The sequence below is a fragment of the Ochlerotatus camptorhynchus genome, unplaced genomic scaffold (assembly GCF_037179485.1).
Source record: "Ochlerotatus camptorhynchus isolate MF236.1 unplaced genomic scaffold, CSIRO-AGI_Acam_v1.1 ptg000041l, whole genome shotgun sequence".
Taxonomy (NCBI): domain Eukaryota; kingdom Metazoa; phylum Arthropoda; class Insecta; order Diptera; family Culicidae; genus Ochlerotatus; species Ochlerotatus camptorhynchus.
In genome coordinates this window covers 238,699-264,435 of record NW_027040532.1, presented here as the reverse complement: position 1 = coordinate 264,435, position 25,737 = coordinate 238,699, and the positions used below count along the sequence as shown (strand labels likewise).

The window sequence follows — 25,737 nt, the reverse complement described above, 5'->3', positions numbered from 1 at the left end:
CATAATAAGAGCTGCGGATGTTGTGCTTGTGTGAATTCTGAAAATAGCAAGCAACGATGACCTAGTAACAACATTTCTGATCAGAAATGGTTTAATTTACACCAAATTGAGGAATTAGAACGAAATCACACATGTCATATGATAGTAATTTGAAAATTTTCTTTTTGCTCAAATGTTGTTCTACCGTTTGTGTTAGGTAAGAGAGACGATGGTAGAGCATAATAGTACGAATAAAAACAGACTATCGCGCATGACCACGAAGCGAGCGTCGTAGAAAACGTCAACAGTTTCAACCCCTGCCCTTGTGACCAGTGTTTGGAAAAACTCAAAAACTCAAATCTCTTGCCTGAGTTTATTCGCCTATGTGTTTTGCCTTGCAAAATTCAACTGCGTAAAAATCACTGGTGAGTTTTCAGGTTTAAAAATTCATTGCTTTATATTTTAGCGTTTATTCATTGATATTAAAGCTGTTTTTGCATCAGTGAATGAAAAACTAACACAACATGCATAAGCATTCTATCAATTGACATTTGAGCGTTCTTTATGAGTTTAAAGCTGGAATGATTTTTTGGCGTTGTGAGTATAAGTGCGTAAAAATAAAACAGAATCTCAAGTGTGAGCGTGTTTGTCAAATTTGTACGTGAGTTTATCCTTTCAGGGAGGCTAAATGAATGAGATTTGAGAAAGATTTTCCGAATACTGCTTATGACACTCTCAGACATTGAATACTCCAATATTTGAAAATTACTTTTCTTTGAGTACTTATTAGTAGTTCTACAATTGATAATTGAAAGCTTTTTACGTGCATACCACTTTTGCACAATAATACTCTAAAGGGTGTATTCGATAAAAATGGCACACCGAAAATCTTCTGTAACTTTGAACCGTTTGAGTAAAAAACCTGAAAATTTGAGTAAATATTATTCATAGTGTATTGTTTACATCTATCAAGTTTCATAGATATTCATACAGTAGTTCCAGTCATGTCGTGAGAAATTATCTGTGAAAATTTTTGTGCACTTACAATCAAAATTCAGAGACGTCCCACCGATGGATCGCTAAAAAACAGTGCGCAAAACAGTCAGGTTCAATGAGCCATTTTCATATGAATATGAACAGCCATCCGCCTCATCATTCACTGCCGAGTGAGAGCCTGAATGATTGGGAAGCAAACGAGTCACTGACAGCAGAGCACTCAGTCAGTAGCTCAGTCAGCACGTTTATTCTTTCCGTGATCGTACCCAATCCTTGTTTTGAATGACTGAGCGTACATTTTATATGGGAAATTGCCTCAATTACATGTTGTGTGTGCGAAGGCAAGCGGTGTGAGTCGCCCCTTCGTGAGTGACTGATTGTTTTTGTTGACTATTTCATTGCCTCATTCTTTACCGTTTGGTACATACGGTCTGGATAGAGCAATGCATTGAATAGAGCAGTGTCTTCACACTCAGCTTAAGCTGTAAATAATTTTACGCTCTACTAAAAAGCTTGGAATTACAAATACAACTGTGTCTCGTGTGATACGAACCTTCAAGGAGCATCTGAGTGCCCGAAGGAAGGAAGGGAGTGGTTGTAAAAGTGGTCCAATATATAGTAAAATGGCCAGGAAAGTGGTGCAACAATTCAAGAAACATTCAAACATGTCAATTCGAGATGTCGCTAAAAAGTCCAAGGTGTCAGTCGGTTTTGTGTAGAAAATCGTGAAGCGTGCTGGGCTACATATTCACAAGGTTCAAAAAGCCCCAAACCGGAATGAGAAGCAAAACATCACTGCGAAAATCCGCGCCCGGAAACTTCACACGAAGTTGCTTACCAAATTGTGTTGCATCGTGATGGATGACGAAACTTACGTCAAGGCCGACTTCCTTCAACTTATTGGGCAAGAATATTTCGTTGCCAAGTCTAAGTGCGTGTTCAAGAAGAAATTATCGAAATTTGCAAAGAAGTTCCTGATCCGGCAGGCGATTTGCGGATGTTTTGTGGAGTGGAAAGGAAGGGATGGGAGACGAAATTTATTAAATCAAATTTTGTAGACTATAACTATTTAGTAGTTTTTCATTCCATGACAATTTCAAGAAAATCAAATAATCGGTTTAATTATGGTGAGTAAATATGTGTGTGCCATTTTTATTGAATGCACCCTTTATGCCCAGAAATCAAAGAAAATTTTACATTCGAAAATTTCCTCGGCCAAACCGGGAATGAACTCGCCGCCTCAAGCAAATTATTGCTATGCAGCCATGTCTTGCTATCGGGCAGAGCCATGCCAAAACGGATCATCACCAAATCCGCTCCTGCCTGCTAGCTGTTCACTTCCACAACCTCTTTGTTGTATTGTTTCTACTCAACCCCCGCGGGAGAATTAAATCAACGAGAAAATCAGCAGCTTCGTTGGAGATTGTTTTCCCTGTTCCATTCTAGTCGCTGTTTTCCCTCTTCATTGATTTCGGGTCTTGGTATAAGATCTTCTGTGCAGTGGTGAGCCTTTCTTCGGTTGAATCCATCTTGCTTTTTACGATAACACAGGATACACACAGTAGAGAGCAAAAACAATTTCCAGCTTAATTTCTGTTAATTATTTAGAGGGGGCGCCAAATTAAGAATTCCAGTACCGTGAGCTACTGAGCTTCTTCCAGTAGCAGTAAGCATCATCGTCAACATTGTCGGTTGTGGGGTGATTGTTTCCCTCAACTGGTTTTCTCTCATTTCGAATGCAGAGCTGAGTTCAGTTGAAAGCTTTAGTTCATTGATGATTGCGCTGGGAGTTCTTCCGATTGGATTGCGTACCGTCTTGTTGGGGCAATCAATGGTTATGCTGTTTGTAGGTCTACTTGGGGAGCTTGCTTACGAACTGAGGCATTAACACTAAATGATAATAGGAAAAATAAACCTCTTCAGTGCCCAGCTGGTAGGCCCTCACTTTCTGTTTAGGGGTGATCAATTTTCCCAGATTAATCAGGTCAGTCTGGACATCATTGATATTTGTAAACACGTGAATGTTCCGGACAAATCAGGAAAATGTGTATTGAAAGTATGGACATTTCTTGATCAGCTGACGTAGATGCCGTTATATAGACAATAAAATGGCTAATCAATTACTACATTTATGATCATCTCGAGTGGAAAGCATTAATTTGATTTTTTCATTCTTTGCACAAATCTTAGATCTTCTAACGTTTCTCTTCTTTTCCTCCTTTTTCCTTCGCCTTTTTGACGCTGTTAGCAAAAATCCCGACCAGTTAATTGTGCGGCGCCAGTCAAGCGAAACCGGCCGGATAGCCGTTGATGAGGAGCAGTCGCGTGCCATTCGAAGGATCGTCATACCGGACCAGTTTGCGACGACGTTCGAACGACTGGAGAACAATGTTGTAGGTATAGCGTGGTGGGGAGAGATAAAGAACTCTGCTCAATTGAGGGTAGTAATTTGATTGGAGGGATTAATAGTAGCAAAAAAGATGATATCTTTTGTCGATAATTGGCATTTGAAGCAATTCAGAAGGTGATGTGAGCAGTGTTTGTTGAATTTTATGTGTTTATTAGACCTTTTTGACTATTAATTTAGATAGATTTCAAGTTAGTGGGGATGAAGTGGATTTGCATTTCATTTCAATCACATGCTCATGTAATAAATTATTATAAATACGGCCCATTAGGCTCGCCCATCACCGTAACCCACAAATTGACCGTGTTAATATGCAATAATGGCCTCTTCCATAGAATCACATCCAAATGAAATATTCATGCCTCCACAAATCCCTCACACAGGAGCAAAATTTATGCAACGCCACATCCTACCAGATCCATAATGTACATATTGTAATAATAATAATCGAAACGTGCAGAAACCAAACGAGTAAATTATTAATCACTCTCGCACACAAACACACTTTCTCACTCGTCCTTTCAGGCTCTTCTTGTTCTGGAACAGGACAAAGGCAAACATCAACCTTCCGACGAGGAAGATAATACAGTATTCAAACAGGCTCTCTTCAGAAACATCAGTAGAACTGCAGCCGCGTCTACGACTACCACCGCTACCATCTGGCTCCAACAACATGCGGAAGTAAGCCCTAACAGTCGAAGAAACAACTCTTCTTCACTGGCTCAGGATCCGTCCGTAGGCTTCCCTCCATCTTTGGTTATCGCAGGGAACAAGCCGAATCATCAACCAGAATCGTCGGCCTATATTTGCTTATCATCAATTATAAATCATCCTTCACCGGCAATGTCCAATATTTGTCAAACTTACTCCTGGAGAAAGCTTCGGAAAAGTGCCAGGTAGGTACATTTCAAGCAGTAATGATCAGAGGGGAATTCCATAGGATTCCTGCGCTTGATTGATTTCGGTGGATAGGTTTAACTTTCCTTTCAACTTTCCCTTCAGCAGAACGATCTGGTAGTAGTGGGCGGCTTGAATTAGCAAAAAGTGGTGTAATCGTAATTTTAATATTATACTTTTTGTATTGCTTAAAATTAACCGCATAGCTGCCAGCATGAGAGGTGTTACTTTATTGGTTGGCAGCCATTGCATAGTGGGATTTTGAACATTGAATGGTGGTGGAAATGTTGCTCCGGTTTTCAGTATTATTTTTTACCATTTGTAATCTCTTGTAAGTGTTATATTCAAAATGCGTTGTTTTTTTTTTAAATTATAGTTACATCAACACTCTTCGGTCATTCGTGACTTGTCCGGGGATGAGATTTGAACTCGTGCCTTCGGTGCGATAGTCATGGATGTCAACAACCACACGCACAAATATTTCTCTTACGTCCAATGTAAGGTTGGATTTATTACATCCTCTGGATATGTTTCATACAACAAATGTAATGGTAGTTGTAGCAATGGATTGCAGCGTACATACAAATTATTTCAGAATGCATATTTTTGAATTAAACCTTAACGTGACGATTTTCTAGAGACAATGTATTTCGGAAAACAAACTGTTCGAAATTTAAGCTGTCATAAAATTTCAAAATTATTCAAAAAACATTCCGGTGACCTCACTACAGAATTTGTTCTTTTCAGATTTTTCGCTGTCAAGCAGGTTCGAGGTTACTTTTTGAACACAATATGAACATGATTGACTGCCGACGGTTGTTACTCTGTTATTGCCAGATCAGTTGTAATTGGGTTGTTTAGGGGTATTGAGGTAAATACATATTCGGTATCTGCATTATAAATGAAACCGAAATCGAAAATTTCATCTAAGGCCTGTACTCGAAAAAAATGCACCAGACAAAAGTGCTCGCCAAAAATTTATTTTAAGTCGGATTTTCTTGAAACGTTCAGGGAATGAACTAATGCATATGGATTATGTTTCGGCATAATTACTTTATTCTATTTCCTTTCCATCGCTGAAAGCCCGCACCTTTCCCTTAAGACACCTCATTACATTTTGTGCAATGGTGAAGCCGACCTTTTTGGTCACTTTCATCCATTCTTTCTTCAACTCCAGCTCGTTCTTAAACACCTTGGACGATTTTCGAACTTTGGCCTTCATTATGGCTCAAAATCTGTTGTCTCTGTACCAATCCAACGTCGATCGCGCGTAATGGCGTGATGCCAGGTCCGCCCAAAATACTGTCTTGCCTCCGTGGGACCGCAGGAAGGGCAACAGACGCTTCTGGAGGCACTTGGTGCGGTAAATTTCGCTGTTGATGGTACCAATTGTGATGTACGGTTTACTCAGTTTACCGCATTGGCATATGACCTGCCAGAGCAAGTATTTTTTGGCGAATTTGTCCACTTTCTTCTTTCTTATGTCTTCCGGAACATCAAACCGTGATTTGGCAACGTAGAACTCCAGCCCCGGTATCTGCTTTGTGTCTGCCTTGATGTAGGTTTCGTCATCCATAACCACACACATCGGTTTCGTTAAACACTCTCGATACAGCTTCCTTGCGCGGGATTTGGCCGCCGTGTTTTGTTGATCATGCCGGTTCGGTGCCTTCCGGACCTTGAATACACGAAGCCCAGCTTGTTTCATGGTTTGCTGAACGAACCAGGCGGAACACTTTGCCTTCAGAGCCGCGTCGCGAATCGAAAGGTTCAGATTACGCTTGAAATAATCCAACACCTTCCGGGCCTTCACAGGGTCAGCTGTCTTCGATTTTCTTCCACTTCCAGCCCGCCGCTCGGTCGTCTGGGACTCCTTAAACGATTTTACCACGCGAGACACAGTTGTATGGGTGATTCCCAGTTGTCTTCCGATCCATCTCATGGTCGCAGTCGGATTTTCCATGACGGCGGGGAAAATTTTACGGCGATTTTCTAGATCTTTCGAACAGTTTTTTTTTTTTATTTCAGGAAACAGCGGGAAACTTCAAGAAGTTCCGAATATTTCAGGAATGATGTTAGAAGTTAAATTAATTTCAGTGTAATTTCTGGAAAAAAAAATATCAAGAGTAATTATGAGCTCTTCAGGGCAGGCTTCACGTAAGAAACTTTAAAGAAGTTGCGAAAACTGAAAGGAAGATCCGATAATTTCTGGGCACTTTCTTGAATCGACCGCGAGCACATAACGAACTTCTGGAGGAGTTTTGGGTTCTTCTAGGAAGATTAAAGTACTCCAAGATAGTTCCATTAGCATCAGGAAAACTGTAGCAACTTTAAAACAGTTATGAGAACTTCAAGGAAGTAAAACTTCATAGATGTCCGGAGAGCTTGATGAAAATTGTTAAAACTTTAAAGAAGTTCCAAGAAACTCAGAGAAGCTTGGTTTAGAGAACTACAGGGAAGATCAGAGGTCTTAAGGTAAAAGTTGATGTAATTAATTTTCAAAAATCTAAAGTAGTTTCGTCCAAATATTAAATTACGTTCATGAAAATGTGAATTTGCTGTCTACTTGCTTACCATTTTCATTGACAGAACTTCAGTTTTCAACGAAAAATCTGTCTTTTGAAATTCCGAAAAATTATTGACGTCCCCTTTCCCCTTAAATACAGTTCTAATAACTTCAAAAATTGGGGCGACCCTGGCCTAGTGGTTAGCATCCATACATCTCACGCCAAAGTCACGATTTCAAATCTCACACTGGACAAGTCACGAATGACCCAACAGCGAAAAAAACTAAATGGATTTTCCAAAAATTTTGAGAAAATCCAAACTTTTGAGGAAGTTCTGAAAAGAACAGGACAGTTTTATGAGTTTCAATAATATTTCGATATATTTTAAGAAATTCCAAGAAATTCTGGGAAGCCTGAAAACAATCTTAAGAAAACTTTTTAAATTCTTCAGGAACTTCTAGAAGATCCGGTGAACATCAGAGATATATAAATATATATCGGACATTGCCATTTATTTCAGATCTTCATAGAAGCACTTCAGGAGAATTGATGAATCTTCGCGAAACTGCACCAGTGCACGCGACACCTAGGTTTGAAATCCAAAACCACAAAAGTGATGATGTACTAAAAAATATTCCATACGATTTGATAGGTAGCAAAACGTCATTATCATTTTCTCATCATTTCCATCTGCTGGTCGACCGTAACGTAAATTCATCGATTGCTCAATAGTCTTTCAATGAAGTTCAGAGCACCTCAGGGCAATTCAATTAACCTCAATGAATTTTCAGTACTTTCAAATAATAAACTCAGAAATTTTTTGAAGATTTTAGCAAAGTTTCGTGAGTACAAGGAAAATTGCGGAATCTTCAGACTTATTTCATGAACTTCGGGAAAATGCGGTGACATTTTTAGAGGAGTTCAAATAACTTCATGTAAGTTTCGGGAACTTTTGTTAAATTTCGGGAGCATCAGCATAGATCAGAGAACTTTCAAGAAGTTCCGAGATCTTAAGGGAAGTCCAAAGAACTTAAGAAAAAGCATCAGTCCATTGTACTGTCATTACGAGTGTTGTAAGAATCATATACAGAGGATGTAAGAAATCCAGAATCCATTTAATGTTCATGACTCAATAGTTATATTATGTTTAAAGCAACAGCAATCTAATCTAATTCAATATTTTGAGTGACGAGTGAGGTGAGCTGCCTCTCGTCTCTGTTTCGCACGTAGTGCCAAACATTGAAGCCAGGGAGGTGACTCTACATGTGGACCATAGGTATAGAACCCATCATCACATGGGCCAGGACCAATAGCTTTACTACCCATTCAAAAGAAGGTGCCACCTAGATCAACTGGGCAGAGAAGCAATTATGCACCTACCACTCTGAGCAGAAAGGTGACCTTAAGTGTCCGAAACGATGCAGGTACTTTCTGAAGCAACCAGAAAGGAATTGTGTTACACCGAAAATAGTTTTCATGTAGCTTTCATTGAAAACGCAAATGATTTTCATCCATAAACAAAACTAATGGAATGCATCTGAATTTCACATAACATTTATGCGATCACGTTAATTTTATCTGATTTTTCATATAAATTTCATCGGCCTCATAATATTCATATGATTTTGTGGTGGGATTTTTAGCTATGTGAGATCACATGAAAGCTATGAGAAATTCACATGGGTTTCATCCATTAGATATGTGATAAATTTTTTGAGTGTAGGTAGAAGTTTTCTTCTCTACACTCTCTGTTCAACCAGGTCAGGTGATTCGGTATTAGCCTATGGGTCCTAAAGTTTGTGTTATTGAACAATATACTTACTATTAATAGTTTACAAAAAAAAAAAAATAGAATTTAAACCACTTTGGCCCCACTGTCCAACGGTAGGGTTCTGGTTGCATTTTCCCGGAAGTATCCCATCCAGGAAGTTGGTTCACTGCAAGATGAGCTATGTTTAACTTGGTAACTTTTCAACTTTCTATTTAGTCCTTGTGCTTGCGGCGTTCAATTTTCTTCCTCTGTCCGTCGAGTATTGCAGGAGGTTTGCTTCATTCTGTATTAAGCGCTCGGATGGGTTTATTTTTTGGATGGTTGTAGGAAAAGTTTAGGCCATCCTACGGTTGGTGTACGGAACAAGTCGCCAACGGTGATGGACTTAACGATAATGATGGTTGGGAATAAGGTGAATTTGCATTTTTATTTCAATTTTAAAATTGCTTTACCTTGCAAGTTTTTACATTTTATTTTTCGGTTCTAATTTGAACGGGAGCAATTGCTGGCGTATGAGCTATAAATGCGCGTTGTTCTCCACCGTCGTTCAGAGGGAGCGGTTTGACTGTTTGCATAATTTTGGCTGGCTACGGTGAAAACTTTTCCAATTCTCGAATGGTATCAAGAGGAGGGATGTCTTCAATTAGACTAGACTGGTGATAAGAGGTTGGTTAATGTGCGATGCACATACTGCTTTTATCGTTGGTACTTGAAAGAAGGAGTTGAAACTTCTATACGATATTGCAAAAGTAACAGACTAATTTAATTAGCATGTGAAACGCCAGCGAAACACTAATTGCAATTGTTCCCACCTCGACGTTCTCAAGTCTTATTTATGTGATTTCAACTGTGGGTCATAGAAGGTTTAGCTCAGTCACGCTATGGTCATAAAATTTAGTAACCAAAACCCGCTTTCACTCACATTTGACACGTTTCGGCTTTTTGCTGTTATGCTGCTCTATCTAAATTCGCATAAAATCCGGTTCACGTTCCCAGCAAAATAACATTAAACTGCATCACCACTTTACTAACACTGTTTTCCCAAGCAAACAATCTCACCCTTTACTCGCCATATTTTCAGCACACTAAATTCATTATGCCGCTTGGCAAGCACTACCAACACGACTAACAACCATAGCCATATTATTGCAGCTCGGTGATAGTATTTGCTTAAGTGAAAATTAAATAGTTTTAACGAAAGAGCATTATTTATTCAATTATCACATCTATCTTTTCCGGCGACCGTGAAATCCATGCTGGTGCGGTACAGTGCTGGTCGGTCGTCCACCGGTGGAGCAGGAGGAGCTGGAAGCCGGAGGCAGCGGCTAAACCAACGGGTACGACAACGGAGCCGAACCGTGCGGCTGAACCGAACCGGCTCCGGTGACGATGGCACTAATTACATAACGGCAAATATTAGCATTTTTCCGGCCAACAGTAGCGAATGCCGTCGGGAACACCGGGACTATCTGCAGCACCAGGGGAATCTGTGTGCCGGCCCGGTGGATAAAAGTCGCAGCTTGCATGTGGTAAGGACTATTAACGTTGTTTGCTGATTTGGAAGCTAGTTTTAGTATAGAAACGAGAGCGTTTGCAGGTTTGACGAGTACCTTAGGTAACAATTTTCTAAAAGCTTTTCCAGCACTTATGCAACGTTTTCAATAATATTTTCAAAATTTTTTTTTTGTGATATTAAAAACGAATGAAGCATGTAGTATCTTGCTGAAAATCTCCTCAATAAAGATAACCAACCAACCAACCAGGAGCTGAGCGGATCGTTATTCAGATTTTTAGGATCACCATAATTTAATAGGTCCATGCCTTCAAAGTGTTTTTATGTTACTTCATACGCGAAGTTAACGATTTTCAGAGTTGGTTGGAAATGCTAACACGAAGCTTTAGTGTCATGATTTTTATTAGCTAGAGAATGATTTTTAGAAGAGGGTAGGTGGATAGCTTCTATTCAATTTTCATACTGCCGTACTCTAACGGAACTATCCACCTACCCTCTTCTAAAAATCATTCTCTAGCTAATAAAAATCATCACACTAAAGCTTCATGTTAGCATTTCCAACCAACTCTGAAAATCGTTAACTTCGCGTATGAAGTAACATAAAAACACTTTGAATGTAACAACTCAAGGCGGGAGTAGCCGTCAACAATGCTGATGATGGTACAGCACACAACAACCACCCTACTGCCTGTGCCTCCTCTCTGATATGATCACGTTGGTCATGACGAAAGGAGCAATACAATAGTTGGGTAAAGAAGAACTGCATTATAACACACCATCGACTGGAAATGCTCTCGCAACGTGGGGCTTTAGGTAGTGATGAAAACGTTGCTAGAACTATTCCACAGCCGCAGTCAGTTTATGAGCAAAAAGAGGGACGCACATTTTTGCCTGTGGACTTGGAGACATACTTCAAGTCCCCACGTACATCGTACGGGTTAGGCAAAAATGTGCGTCGATCTTAAAACTGTCGCATTAATGGCCCTTCGCTCATTTTCAACTTCTATTCAATTTTCATACTGCCGTACTCTAACGGAACTATCCACCTACCCTCTTCTAAAAATCATTCTCTAGCTAATAAAAATCATCACACTAAAGCTTCATGTTAGCATTTCCAACCGAGGTCTATGCCTGTCATATTGGTTACTCATGGTTACTCCATGAGTAATCAACTCCATAAGCCAATTTGTTTTTTTTTTAATCAAAACTAACTGGGCGTACCAAAAATCTTCCCCAAATGTTTGGACACCCTTCTATTTTTGTCCGCCTTATGCTCTTGTGAAATTTGACAAGTCATTGCTCTAAAAATGTAGAAATATTGCTTCGCCGCTAGTGAGTTTATGAAAAATTTCAGGAATTTTATTGATGTTCTGGGAAATTTAGGAAAGCCTTGAAGAAATGAGGGATGACGGAGCATCAATTTCGTTGAAGAGATGAGAATCAATTTCGTTGAAGAGATGTACTAGCCATATGGCTAAAAATCTCGATAATAAATACCAAAAAAAAAAGATCAATTCCGATAATTTTAGGTCCGTTCTAAGATTTTTGGGGAGATTCCGAAACATTTAGAGAAATAAACAAAAAAAAAACTTCAGGTTAGTTCCAAGAACTATAGAAAAGTTCATAGCTTTGAGATCTTTAAGGCTAAACTCTGAAAACTACAGGGCAATTAAATGAACTTCAGGAATATTTAGTGAACTAAGATGAAGAATAGGGAACTTCGTGACAGTTCTATCAATTTCAAGATATTTTCAAGAACTTTTGAATTGTGGAATCTTTTGGGAAGTTCCGAAAACCTCAGGGTAAATTTAAGAATTTAAGGACCGTTAAAATCACTTCTGAAAAAAATGCTTGACCTTTAAAGATTTTCCAAGAACAAAGTCCAGAAAACTTTTAAAAAGTTGGGAGTTCCATAAAATTAAGGACAACTGGGGGATTTTTAATGACGTTCCGAGAACTTCAGGAACATTTTGAAAACCTTTTTTTTCGTTCATTAACATCAGAAAAAATGCGGGAACCTTGAAAAATGATAATCTCTTGAAAATTTCTAAGATTTTAAAAGAAGCTTCTAAAACTTGAGGTAAGTTCCGAAAACTTCAAGAACCTCCAGAACTACGGGCATGCGTTAGGATTTTTTAGATACGTTCTGGCAGCTTCAGGGCAGTTGGATAGATTTAATGAATTTAAGACCTTTAAGCCAGTCCCAATTTCAGGTCCTATAGACGGGTTAAAAGCTCTTAAAGGAAGTTACACAGTGTCGAGCAGTTCTGAGAACTCAGACTATGCTTTGGGAGCTCCAGGTAGATTTAAAGAGCATCCGGGAAGTTTAGAGACCACAAGGAAAAAATTGGAAACTTCACTAAAGCTGCCGGAAATTCACGGAGATTCAGAAAATATCGGGAAATTCAAAGATCTTTGGTGCAGACTGTTTACGGAATTTCAAGAAAATCAGAGAATTTCTTAAACTTCAGCAACGTTTCAAGAGCTTGATTTAAATTTCAGAAACGTTAGGGAGGTTACAAGAGCATCAGGAAAATGTTAGAACATTTTTGGGGGTGCTCCGTGATGTTCATGGCAGTTTCAAAACTTCAGTGAAGATCAGACAACTTCAAGGTAGTTCAATACATTTCAAGAAAATTGCGAGAACGTTCATAAATTCACTTCAGTGAAGTATATAGATTTCCATTTAGTTTCATTATATATCATTAGTTCTAATAACTTATGGATAATTATAGAGATGAACTAGCCCATGGTAGAAACTCACTTTAATAAAGAAACAAGAAGAAGCAGTTATGGAAAATTGCAGAAACTTCCAGTTGCATGGAATTATGGGATAATCCGAGAATTCCGTGATTATTTCGATACTTCAGGGACATTTTGGGGTCTTCATCGATATTTATAAATAGGGAAAATAGCTTCAATGATGGCCTATGGATTTAAAGAGTGGACCCATCGATAAAATCAAAATCATGTTCCTAAAATTTTGTCGAAGAACTATGCATCATCTGTACGATACACATGGATATTTTTGGAAGCTAGAGGAAAACTTACAAAAAATGCCATATAGGTTGATATCATTATATAACCCTATGATGAAAATTTCCGGAACATTTGAAAATTTAGGGACCATCAGAAAAGATTCGAATCCTTAGGGAAGTCCAGAAAAGTTGAAGGAAACTTGAAGATTGAAAAAAATAATTTAGAAATTCAGGGAATTCCAATTCCAATAATATTTCCAATAATATAAGCACCTTAAACATCAGTGATAACTAGACTTTCTTCTTCTTCTTCGTCTTCTTCTTTTTCGCATGTGAAGCTTATTGTTTATCGCAATTTTTTTATTAGTTTAATTGTGAGGCAAGTACAGACATACTCTATGCCAAGGGAAGTCGAGTAATTGTAATTGTCCAACTCGTAAAATTCCTAGACCGGGCGGGAATCGATCTTGCTTGATTGCTGCGCCTTTACGAACTGAGTTAAGGGATGCCCATATCTAGACTTTTGGGGATGTTTAAAGATAACGAAGAATTAGTTTCGATAACTAAAGGGCAGTTCCACGAATTTCAAGAAAGTTTTGAGAACTTCAGTGAAAATCTAAGATCTTTATCAATCATTTTGTTTCAATTTCAGAAAAAAATTAGGAAACTTAAAAAAATAACCTGAAATTTCGAGGGAATACAAAGATCTCCAGGGAAGTTAAGTAATTAAAAAAAAAATTGGAGATCTTCAGGAAAACTGTGGTAACTACCTAGAAGTCCAGAGAACTTCAGGGAAGATTCGGGAAATTCTGACGACTTCAGGAAAGATTCATGAACATCAGAAAAATGTGGGAATCAAGAATCAGGTGAACTTAAGAGAGGATCATTGCAGTTCCATTAATTTCAGATACATCTCGGAAATCATGGAATGTTCCTAGGTTTTCAAGAGGTCTATAGATGTTTAGAAAACTGCTGACATTTTTTAAGAACTTCACAGAAGTTCAGAGAATTTTTAAGAAGTTAATGGATTTTAAGGACAGTATAATTGAGTTCAGAGCAGCATCAAGAGCTTCAGGAAACATACAAAAACATTGGAGATGTTCCGAGAACTTCAGGATAATTTTTAAATCTGCAAGAAGTTCCTAGAATTCCAGAAAAAATCCGATAACTTTAGGGATGTCCATGGATGATCTGGGTAGTTCAAAGGTTTTAAAGGGAAGTACCGTGAGCATCGGGGTAGTTTTGAAATGGCAGGAACTGTTAATAAATTCTGAGGACTTAATAAAAGTCCACTGATCTTCAATGAATTGAATTGCAGAGAATTTCACGTTTGTTTTGAGATCTTTAGTAACATTTCGGGATCTTCAGGGCTGTTCTAAGATCATCTGTTAAAATTGCAGGAAGTCTTACTTATCATATCTGTCTGTATCTGTTGGATTATCATATTCTCGCTTTAATTAGTGACGTCTATTGATTGTTCTACTGTAACGCAAAAAAGAATTCTCGCGCAATACGAGTAAAGGGCCTATAATTGTTGATCGATTCTCTTCATCGATTTTATCTTTCGTGAATAACCCGACTGCAAATGAATTTTGCATTGAGTGTGTTGTTTCAGGCGCAAGCTAACATCATCTTCTGTCGAATAGTGCTGCGAGCTTAGCGAGAAATTCGTTTATTTAGCCGTGGTAAACCAAAGAGAAAGTCGACGAAGATAATCGATCAACGAGGATAAGCACTTTTCAAATGTTACGTGAGAATTCCGTTATTATCGCTTCCCAATCCATGTTTCTGAACGAAGACAGTGAAACAATTATGGTAGCATTGAACAATGATTTGAAGTTTGGCTATCTAAGGTCATGGTCTGGATACTCTAGTTGATGATCTCGTCTCAAATAGTTGAGCTAATTGCATACAAGTTTTTCCCATACCCCAGTACAAATTAACTTTAGGGAAGAGAAAACTAAATTGTGTGTACAAGCAGTTACACATTCATGCCTAGATGAACATTTTAAAAGGTTCTATCTGCATTGATCGATTCTCTTAATCGACTTTCTCTTTCGTTAATAACTCAGCTGCAAAACCTATCCCTTTTGTATTTGACGTTTTGGGCGCTAGATCAGAACCACGCAAAACTGTGTGGTAAAAATAGCTCGAAATCTATTTGCATAGCAGTGGTTATCCAAAAAGAAAGTCGATGAAGAGAGTCGATCAAAGCAGATAAGACGTTTTGAAATGCGCATCGAGATAAATTGTAATTATGGGCGCTCCTGAAAGGGGGCGCATGAACTTGAGGTGGGCGATTGTAAGCATATCTCAAAAATAAATTAGTAGCAAGCTCTAAATTTACAATGACAGCGCTGGTCATAAGATGTTTTCGTGTGACATTATGTTTGTTATGCAAATGTCAATGATCTTCATGGTGGATGACCTCTTTCACGAAAGTATTTGTGGAAAATTAAAGTACGATGAAGTACATGAATGAAGCCGTCTTGTAAATCTTGTCAAAAACGTTCTGTTATTATATAGTTACAGTCAACTTTCACTCGTTGGGCTAAACCCATAACCCACTTAGTTGTCGTAACTGGGCATCATCCTACTCGAGATTTGGCTGGATTGCGCTACTTATTCAAATAAGAGGGCTTTCCGTGCCATATTCTCGATCGAAGTAGGCTGCTGGTGTATGCTGATCGGTACTCGGTGGTTGCCTTGGTTACCGTCGACAGAGGGCTCGCTTGGGGACTCTCACTTCCAGAAGAAGGAGAGGGCTCGCTTGCTTTCGAAGTAGATGCTACCTGTTCAGCGTCAGAATGGACAGTACACCCTGTTTAAATAGCTGAAGGCTTTAACACTTCAACCAATCAGAGATTGCGACGTGGAATTCAATCTCATTAGGAAAGTTCAAATATTCTTATTACTATTATTATTATTATTATTATAATTAGTAATGGCGGTTACCAGTTGATTAATGACTTCGTTAATAGTGTCGTATTTTCTATTCTGGATATTAAAACACAATTATTATTTTCTAATTTCATTTTATTTATTTATTTTATTTGCTCATTGCACCTTTATACTACATTAGTGAAAGGCTTTCGTTAGGTAGGCTGACCTGTAAAAGCTGAAAATTGCTTGCAGATACACCGATTGTATTTGTTTATTTGTATATTGAAAAATTCAACTGACAATTATTGTCTAAATGAATAAAACTTAAACTACATAAATACGTCAACGGTACGGAAAAGACCAAGTAACCGATGACGAAACACGTTAGCTGATACATTGAAGTCGAACATGTAAAAGAAGTTGTTGAATTGCCGGCTGATTGCTAGAATTGGCTCGTGTTGTGTATAATTTCGGCGCCGTGGTTCCAAAAACGGAAAGTTGCGTTGACGAAGAGGCCTCTCAGGGGCATGCATATTCAGCTGAGACAGCAGTGTTGGACAGTCAATGTCACCCGTTAGCAGCTTTCCAGCGAACATAGCTGGAGCGACCGTCCGTCTCACCTCTAATGGTTCGAGTCCCAGGAGACGGCAACGCTCCTCGTACGGTGGCAAGTTCGTTGGGTCACGCCAGTTGAGGAAACAAAAAGCATGTCTCACAAATTTGCGTTGAACGGATTCAATTCTAGTGATCCAGCTAGCATGGAAAGGGCACCAAGCAACTAAACTTGACTCCAATAAGGATCGCACTGTATGCATGATAATGTTTGCACCATTGAGCAATGTCAAAATTAAAACAATTCTCAAAAAACTCATTTTCGGTTTTTTTTTATTTATTTAAAGGGGGATGTTTCTCAAAGCCTTAAACTATGTTAATCATCGATCTAGTTTCCACTTGCTGCAATTACGGCCTCCACACGCTTTCGGAATGCACGGCAGGTTCTAATAAGGCTTGCTGTACTCGGGTGGTGTTTAGAACAGGCCTTGGCCTTCATGACGCGCCATATTGAGTAATCCAGTGGATTAAGATCGGGGCTAGATCGCCACATATCCTTCGCCCAGAACGGAAGATGTTCCTGAAACCACTTCTGAGTGCGGTTCAAGGTGTGGCACGGAGCCCCATATTGTTGAAATACAACATTTGGCTTCGGACCGTACTTTTCTTTGATCCACGGAAGAACATACTTACTTAAAATCCTGATGTAGACCTCCGTGTTGACCTTGTCGCCTTCTGGAATGAATACCGGGTCCCTTTTTTTGCCATCGGAAGCCACCAATCCAAACACCATAACGCTAGCAGGATGCTTGGTCAGATGCACACTGTTGCTCGTCGGTCACGTCTTTTACCGGAAGAGAACTAATATACCGGTCGGTTCTGGAATTTGATACGGGATCGACGGTAAACATGCTCTCGTCGGTGAACATGATTACCGGATTTTTTCGCTCAAGAAGTTCAAGATTTTCTTGCACCGTTTGACTCGTAGCTCCCGGGTGCGGTTGGTTATCATGGGAGTTTTTTTTTTCCGTGCCCTCGACTTCGCCCCGCAATCTTCCTTTACGATCTTCCGTGCCGTAAAGTCACTGATCCCGTGTTCCTTTGCCATTTTCCTTATTGAACGCGCTGGATTCACCCGAATCTTCCTTTTGATAGCAGCGATAACCCTCGGAACCCGAGCTAACCTCGGACGACCTGTGGCCACCTTCGCGGATAGTTGTCCTTTCTTTTCTCGGTCTAAAACCCTTTTGACGGTTCACCGGGACACTCCCATGGCGATTGAAATGTCTTTTTGCGACATTTGCGTGTGGGACAAATCACGAATACGCTGCCACTTCGTCATGGTGCAACTGTCAAACAAAATAAATCATTTTCTTTTATACACACTGTGTATTACACAGCCTACTACGGTATGAGCTATAGGTTACGTGCATGCAAAGAAAACCAAGGCATTGTACGCACATGTGAAACGGGAACCTTATTTGTACGATGTTGCAAACATTATCACGCATACGGTAGAGTGACCTGAAGCATAGCGGGTCACGGAACTCGTGGGCAATTTTGAAAATAAAGCCCTAATTGTCGATTAGCTCTGGAGATGATGTCATTGTAGTGGATTCTGAAAGTGAGTCTGCAGTCCAAGGTAACGCCGAGATCTTTTATGTGCTCTACACGAGCAAGACAGCGTCCGTAGAGAACATAGTCAAACATAATGGGTTCGATTTTTCGGTGATAGGAAATAAGGTTCCTTTTTTCGATGCCAAATTTCTGGAGCACCAGTCAGTAAAAATACCTTACATATTCTGGAGATCCCAACAGCCCGAGAGACTTTTAATAATTTTGTATCGTCTGCATAGAAAACGCGGCATTCTGATGGTATCAGAAAGGCGACGTCGTTTAAAAAGATCGAAAACAGTAGCGGTCCTAGGTAGTATCGTCAAAATCGATTAGCAACTATCCAAATTGTTCATCCATGAGTCCCTGAAACATTAAATCTGTTATGTCAGAAATGACGTTTGACTTCAATTTGGGTGGACCACAAATCAACTAACGGGAGCCCAACTAAAACGTAGTCCACTAAAAGATAGCCCAACGAGCCAAATTGAGATGTTTTGGGAGGAAGGGTCTCTTTCTGAAGAAGTGTTGAGAACAGTGTATACTGTTAATAGAAAAAATAAAACAATGCACACTGAAAGAAAAACTCTCGTGAATATTGACAACATTTCTTATGAATATTTTAAGCAATATTTATTATTTGCATTAGAATTATTGTGTAGCAAGTACAACCATCCTCTACGCCCGTCGAACTCGATAAATTTTCCAACCTGAAAATTATTTTAGCGGACCGAGAGTCGAACTCAGCCACCTCCAGCATGGTCTTACTTTTTAGCTCAATAAATAAGTAACATTTTGACCATTAGCGGCTTCTCAATATAGAACGTTGTTAACGTGATTCAAGTAAAAAAAAAGAAATCCATTTTGAAGGCAACCCTCTCTTCTAAATACAATTCCCACCCTTTTGTGATCAAATTGAATGCACAAATCTTGATGATTAACAAAATAAAAACAGTGTTCACTCGGCTGTTTAAAGAAGCAGGTCACTCTCGATGTGTGTCATGCGATCGCCTGTTTACTCGGCATCAACCATTGAGTGGCCTTCCTCATTGTTCTTCATCAGCAGCTCTTTCGGTCGATGTGTGGTCGACTTTGGAAAGCAAGCGTTACGTGATGAGTGTATGCGTGATAACCACATTTTGCGTCCATTGCTGCAATGAAAGCGGATCCTATTCTGATGGAGGAGGCTTATTGGATAGCGGAAGGTATTTATTGTGTTGTACCTTTTGACTGTAGTTTGTATAGTGAAATCTTCGGCTCTGTAAAGTTGATTCGATTGAACCTTATCATATAACTCACAAAGAAAAAAAAAACAAAAACGATCTTTAATATGTCATGCGAAGTTTGAGGTCAGTATAAGCATTTTTGTTTGTTTTGTGTAAGATTTATCTATTTTGACTCGATATTTCGATGTTATAGGATCTCGAATGATCGCAAATAATCGCAGCTGATTTTTCGCTTAAAGCTTCCATACCTGTCATTAATGCTCAATAGATGTAATCACAAAAAATACAGAATGTATTAACTTTTTTACCAAAAAAAAAAAAAAAATAAATAAAAGGACGAACTATTGGAACGAATCCTAAATTTAGCAAAATAAACTGATATCATGTGGAATATATACTTCAATGCCTGTTTGATCAATGCATATGTGACCAGTGCGCAAAACGCTCAGGTTCAATGAGTCATTTTCAAATGAATATGAACAGCCATCCGCCTCATCATTCACTGCCTCGTGAGAGTCTGAATGATTCGGAAGTAAGTCACTGTCATTGGCAGCAGAGCACTCATTCAGTAGCTCAGTCAGCACGTTTATTCTTCCGTTATGGTACCCCATCCTTGTTTTGAATGACTGAGCGTACATTTTATATGGAAAAATGCCTCAATTACATGCTGTGTGAGCGAAAGCCAGCGGTGTGAGTCGCCTGTTCATGAGTGACTGAATGTTTTTGCTTGCTCTTTCGTTGCCTAGTCTTTAAATGTGTACGGTCTGGATAGAGCAATGAATTAAATAGAGCAGTTCTTTCACACTCAGCCTAAGCAGTCAATAATTTTACGCTCTGCATGTGACACAAACAGATTCAATCCGAACAGCAAGCACAGGCAAGAATACTTCCTTCAACGATCATTTCGTGCGATTTTGCACTATGCAAATACAGCTAAATTTGAATTGATATCACAACGTTGTGAGCTATGAATAAAACATAAAAGGTATAGAGCATTGTTCTCCTATGTTTTGGGTATGCACCAATTAAAAAACAATGTTGGTTAATTTTAAAAATCGACTTTTGGCCAGCTAGATTAGAAGAAATACCACTCTGTGGGGCGGTTTGAAATTTCTCCGGGAAGAGCAGACTATTTACAAGATTCCACTGACCAAATTGGAACAAGATAACAATCCAAGGAAGAAATATACTGAAGCATTACACAATATACAATTTCATGCATTGGTATTGGCATCGAAAGCTCTCAATTAATAACTGTGGAAGTGCATTTAGTAGAACACTAAGTTGAGAGCACGCAATAAGCTAATATGCACAAAGCAATAAGCTTGATATGCGAATAAGAAGAAGAGAAACGTCTAGCTGCACTCAATCTGATTTACGTCTGTCTACCATAAAATAAAAAAAAAAAAACAAAAAAATTCAAACCATAACATTTTCCATTTAAGAAAAATAAAGGATGGTCTAAATAAACATTGATCGATTTTCTAATTTGTTAATAACATGACTGCACAATTTTTCCTGGATGTAGAAACGTTGTTTTTTCATCAAACTGTGTGTCAAAAATATTCGCAAGTGCCTTTGTACGGCCATGGCGACCCAAAGAGAATGTCTATGAAGAGAATCGATCAATGTTTTGGTGATTTATTTGAAAAATAGTTTGGAAATGCTACAATTTAATTTTAGCAATAAATGACTGAAATTTTTGAAATTTTTCTTTCTGGCATCTGAATTTACACATGCACTGCCAATTTAAGCTCTATGACTCGTGGTCCCAAACATTTCTATCAAAATTGTAATATTCTTCGAATACTCAGATTGCAAAGCTTATGGTTTTTATAATCTAAATGCATTCCATCTTATCCACTGCACGCCTATGTCACTGGGTATCGGGGTGGTTGGTCTGGTTTGTTTTTCCCATTCAAAATAGGTATTCGATTGTTTATTTTGGCGTTTTCAACATTTGCTCTTGCTAATTTTTAGTGATAACTTATTTGATTACACAGAGCTGCGGCCAACGCTTCACCACAGTAGTAATGTTCTGCTTTCATTTATTGTTTTAGGACCTTAGCGGATCACCCCTGATTTGCACCGAACGGTCAGAGGACGGAGCGACGGCACGGGTGGAACTGCGAGGCATTCTGACCTGGTCGACGGACATCAACCGGGCGCCACATCTGTTCACCAATCTGACCACCTACCGGAGCTGGATCGAAGACGAATTGGATAAACTGGATCAGCTGGAACTGTTGCAGCAATCGTCGTAATTAAGTTTAGGTGCTCTCTTGCTATTATATCGTAGTCGTTTGAGGAGTCTTCTAGTGAGATTAAACTTTTTTTTTTATTTCTTATAAGTGATACGTGATAAGTGGATTTTCACGGCAATAAAATTGCTTTTTATTATTTTTTAAATATTTGATGAGCGATACTGTTTCATTGAACGGGTAGTGCAGGGTGTTCTTATTTTGAGGTGAGAGTGTGCTTCTACGTTTAGTAGGGGGTAAAATTCAATTACGAGAATACAAGCAATCTCACGTGATGTGGTTAGACAGTGGCGTCGAGTAAGAACGTGCCCGTCTGAGTACGCGATGCAAGCAGATGCGTAGCTTCACATGATACTTTTAAGATGATAAGTTAATCATGGCAGACTTGTCTTGTTGCGTTAGATCGTGCTGATAAATGTTTTGTAAATATTCTTGTACTGAGGAGACTCATCGAACCTATAGTAAAATATAATTATTTAAAAAATTTCATGATTTGATTTGACGATTTATAGAAAAGTAGAAATACAAATACGACTTCAAAAGATTTTTATGGCGATACTACAGAAGGATTTATTGAAATTAGAGAAGGACAACCTAAATCTGGAGGCTTCCTAACATAGTGAATTGTAAACCTGTCGCTGTCAGTAATTTTCCATGAAATTTCAGATAATTTCAACCGGTCCCGGAAAAAGTATAAATTTTGGATGATTTTCCATCCCAGTGCTATAATCTGTGTTCAACCACTGTGTAATGAATTTTGAAACACTAAGGCAACGAACATGAAAGATGCATTTTGGGCCTGAACCGAAAGCAAAGGAAGAAATTGGTAGCTCTATGCCTCACTCCCACCAGCAACGCCTTCAGTGCATCGAAGACTAAACGAATTAATGGCGATACACCCCGTCACCCTTTCCCGAAGTGGGAAGAAAGCATGTGTGATTTGCCCTTGTTTGCCGATGCTTTGTCTTTTGTGACTAATATTGAAAATTTTCCACATTTTCCCGGATGAATGTGTGTGTATGCGCGGAAAGCTTTTCCCACAAAATACAATGCTGGAAGCATGCCATCATTGCTCCAGTAGTGTGATCAGCAGTCCCAGTGCACCGCGCTACTGCCTCATAATGGTACTTTCCCGTGTCGTTGTTTTTTGGGATCGAATGTGAACGAGAGTAAAGAGAAAAGCGGAAGAGACACGGTATAGAAATTTGCATAATTTACTGCTTGGCAAGGCCTCTTCGGTGATGATGATATACCCCGAAGGATGACAACGCAACGGGACGGGAGGAAACTCGTGAAGGAATCTACACATAGAAGCATGCGAAGGGAAAGTTTTCCCTCTACAGTACGACGATACGTAGCATAGGCAAGCAGCTCATTGAGCTGTTGTTGCGTTGGATAAGGAGGACATACCTACTCTGGAAAATTCCGTACGAGTGCGAAACAATCACGTTAATTTATAGTCTTTATTGTTTTATAATTTTTCATTTTCGTCCTCAACGGCGTCGTCGTCGGCGGCAGCATCTCCGACCCGGCGGAGACTTGGTAGCTTGATGCTACTCATTTTCGAAGGTGGATGATGCCATGCTGCGGAAATCAGTTGAGAATAACAATGGAGATGACAGATAACAGTTGGACGGGGTTTTACTGGCAAGAGGAGGAAAATTGAGTTGTTGAATTTGGATAGTGGGATGTGAGTGTTTGCGATGCAAGACCGATGGGAGTAAGTTATAATTTTCGCTTTTTCCTTATTCGCTTTTTAACTTATTTATATTATGATTAGTTTAACAGTTGTTAATTGAGAGTTTTGTAAATGTACCATTTTATGACTTCCCAAGCAACAAATTTTGTTTTATCAATGTTGGAGCTAATAAAAATTGGCCGCTCTAAAGTCATGTCATGACCAATTGACGCTGGGTAAATGAAATCATTAAAACATAATATGCGATCCAACTCAGGAGCAGTGGTTTTAACCCTTATGGGACGACTTTTCTCTTTACACATGAACAGTAAGGGTTACAGATTTTTCGGAAGATTTGATCGAAAATCATACAAAAAAAGCAAAATATCAGCAAAAAATTTTGTTTAGGATGTCCCAGGCCATCCAAACTATCCTGGAGTGCTTATTCTTGGTTATATTGCTGAAAACACCTGGAATTCTATGTGGTATGGTACTTAGTCATGTTCATAACATCTAGATTTATCATTTAAAATCCAATCAATTTTTTAAGTCTTCTAAATCGTACTTCAATACTTCATCATTTATGAATATAATAGTTTTAGTTAAGTTGCTTACTTAAGGCTACATTTTTTCCGATTTTTTTCCAAATCAGCTGCTTCAAAACATGCTTTCCTATGATACAGCAAAATTGAAGAAAGATGGTACACATATTGTCCCGAACGGACTTAAGTAATATATTGTTAAGAAAATCTTTAATGTTTATTAAAAAAAAAAATAGAAATACATCGTGTTATATAAGAAACCAATGACTATTTATAAAGCTGCTGAAGGAATATCAACGCTAAGTTATAAGAAACTTCTAATAGACCTTTTTTTATTCAAAAATGTTATAACATTTTTGACATTTTGAGCTAGTCTAACCTTTTTCGAAAATTTGTACAAGAGAAAAGTATTTTTTTAGACTAAAATGAAATGCATTGTTCAAGTAGGCTCCAAGCATTAAGCCTGCAAAAGATTTTTTTTTAATTATGTTCTATAAGTTGATTTTTAGGCGTAGGATATTTCAGTTTGAAACTTTACTTCTATTGATATGAGTGAGGAGGCGGGGGTTGTTTTAAGCCCCCACTCTCCAGCTACGTATATGAGATAGAGCATTTGTTTTTAAATAATTCATCTGAACATACAAAATCGATAAGATAAGAAACACCGAAATTATTTCAGTTTCGAATCTGACTCCCATTGATATAACGGCAGTGTTGGCAGAAAAAATGATTTCTGGCATTTAATTCAAACCATAAATATTTGAACAGCTATAACTATTTTTTAGATATATTCTTGCACCGTACTTCCTTTGGCAAAGTTGTTAGACACTTCCTGGCAAAATTATTTGTACATGGTCAGTTGCATGGTTCAAGCAAAATTGTGGTCTCCTCTACACACTTAGAAATTATTATTTTTACACGAGACGTAATTCAGCTTTGACGTAAATCCTGGAACGTAAACAAACATGGCATGTAAAATTAAGTGTCCTGAAACTAAAACATATGCAACTCGACGAAAACTGCGTTTGATTGAATTGATTTTCTCGTCCTTTTCAACTGATTCTTATGTCAAAAAGGCCGCTTGCATGTGTCGGTCTCAGGGCACTGAAATTTACATGTCTTTTCCGTAGTGTGTAGGGATAAAAATGCAAAAAAGTAGGTTTTCAACCAGTCGTCCCCAAACTTTGCACAGTTCTTTAAATATTTGTTTTATATCACTTCTGCGTGAAGTCAACGATTTACATAATTGAAGATGCTAATTTCAAATAACAGACTAGAGTGGTAATTCTGATACGATAGATGAGGAGATGAAAGTATAGAGTTGATAGTTCCGTTAGAGTACGGCAGTGTGAAATTGTTTATATAGAGAGTAGAAAGCGAGCAAGGATAACTTTTATGAATGAAGGTACAAATCGGTTTGATCATCTCTCTTTACCAAACTCTCCCGTTGGAGAGGGATGGTTAGGGGTATTCCCCCTCCGTACCACTGGCAAAAAGCGATGATCACCGATACGTTCAAGTACAGACGATGTGTTTGAAACAGTTCTATCGATTTTTACCACACTCAAGGTGTTTTCTGAAGGAAAGCATCCAGTCATAGGTTTGGAAATTGCAGCCATTGTTACCACTACCACGGTATGTGCTCCTGTCATAGTCGACTTGACGATCTCGAGGGTACACGGGTAGGGTACGTGCTGCTACTGTACCTTTCGACCAATGACAGTACCCTACAGTACTATAGTGCTATCTGGCTAACTTATCCTATAAGATGTTGATTATTTTTCAAATCATCGTTGACTTCAGATCATTCCACCATCATTACTTTAAACATAACTGAGTCAATGCGCTTAGCAGCGCAACATATCCAAGGTTATTTGTGGAGTCTATGCGCATCCATCAATATAAGATGTTCTAGGTCCTGCAAATCGTCTTG

General features: G+C 38.7%; 1 protein-coding gene across 1 annotated transcript in view; it reads left to right on the top strand.

The window, feature by feature from the left end:
* The window catches only part of LOC135713688 (uncharacterized), a 145,180-nt gene extending 123,436 nt beyond the window's left edge, over window positions 1-21,744 (top strand). The window contains exons 5-8 of the mRNA XM_065236874.1: window positions 3,224-3,368; window positions 3,908-4,278; window positions 9,828-10,086; window positions 21,384-21,744. Of these exons, the coding sequence (XP_065092946.1) occupies window positions 3,224-3,368; window positions 3,908-4,278; window positions 9,828-10,086; window positions 21,384-21,587 (979 nt within the window). The 3' untranslated portion in view covers window positions 21,588-21,744. The remainder of the gene's footprint in view (window positions 1-3,223; window positions 3,369-3,907; window positions 4,279-9,827; window positions 10,087-21,383) is intronic.
* Window positions 21,745-25,737: the final 3,993 nt, after the last annotated feature.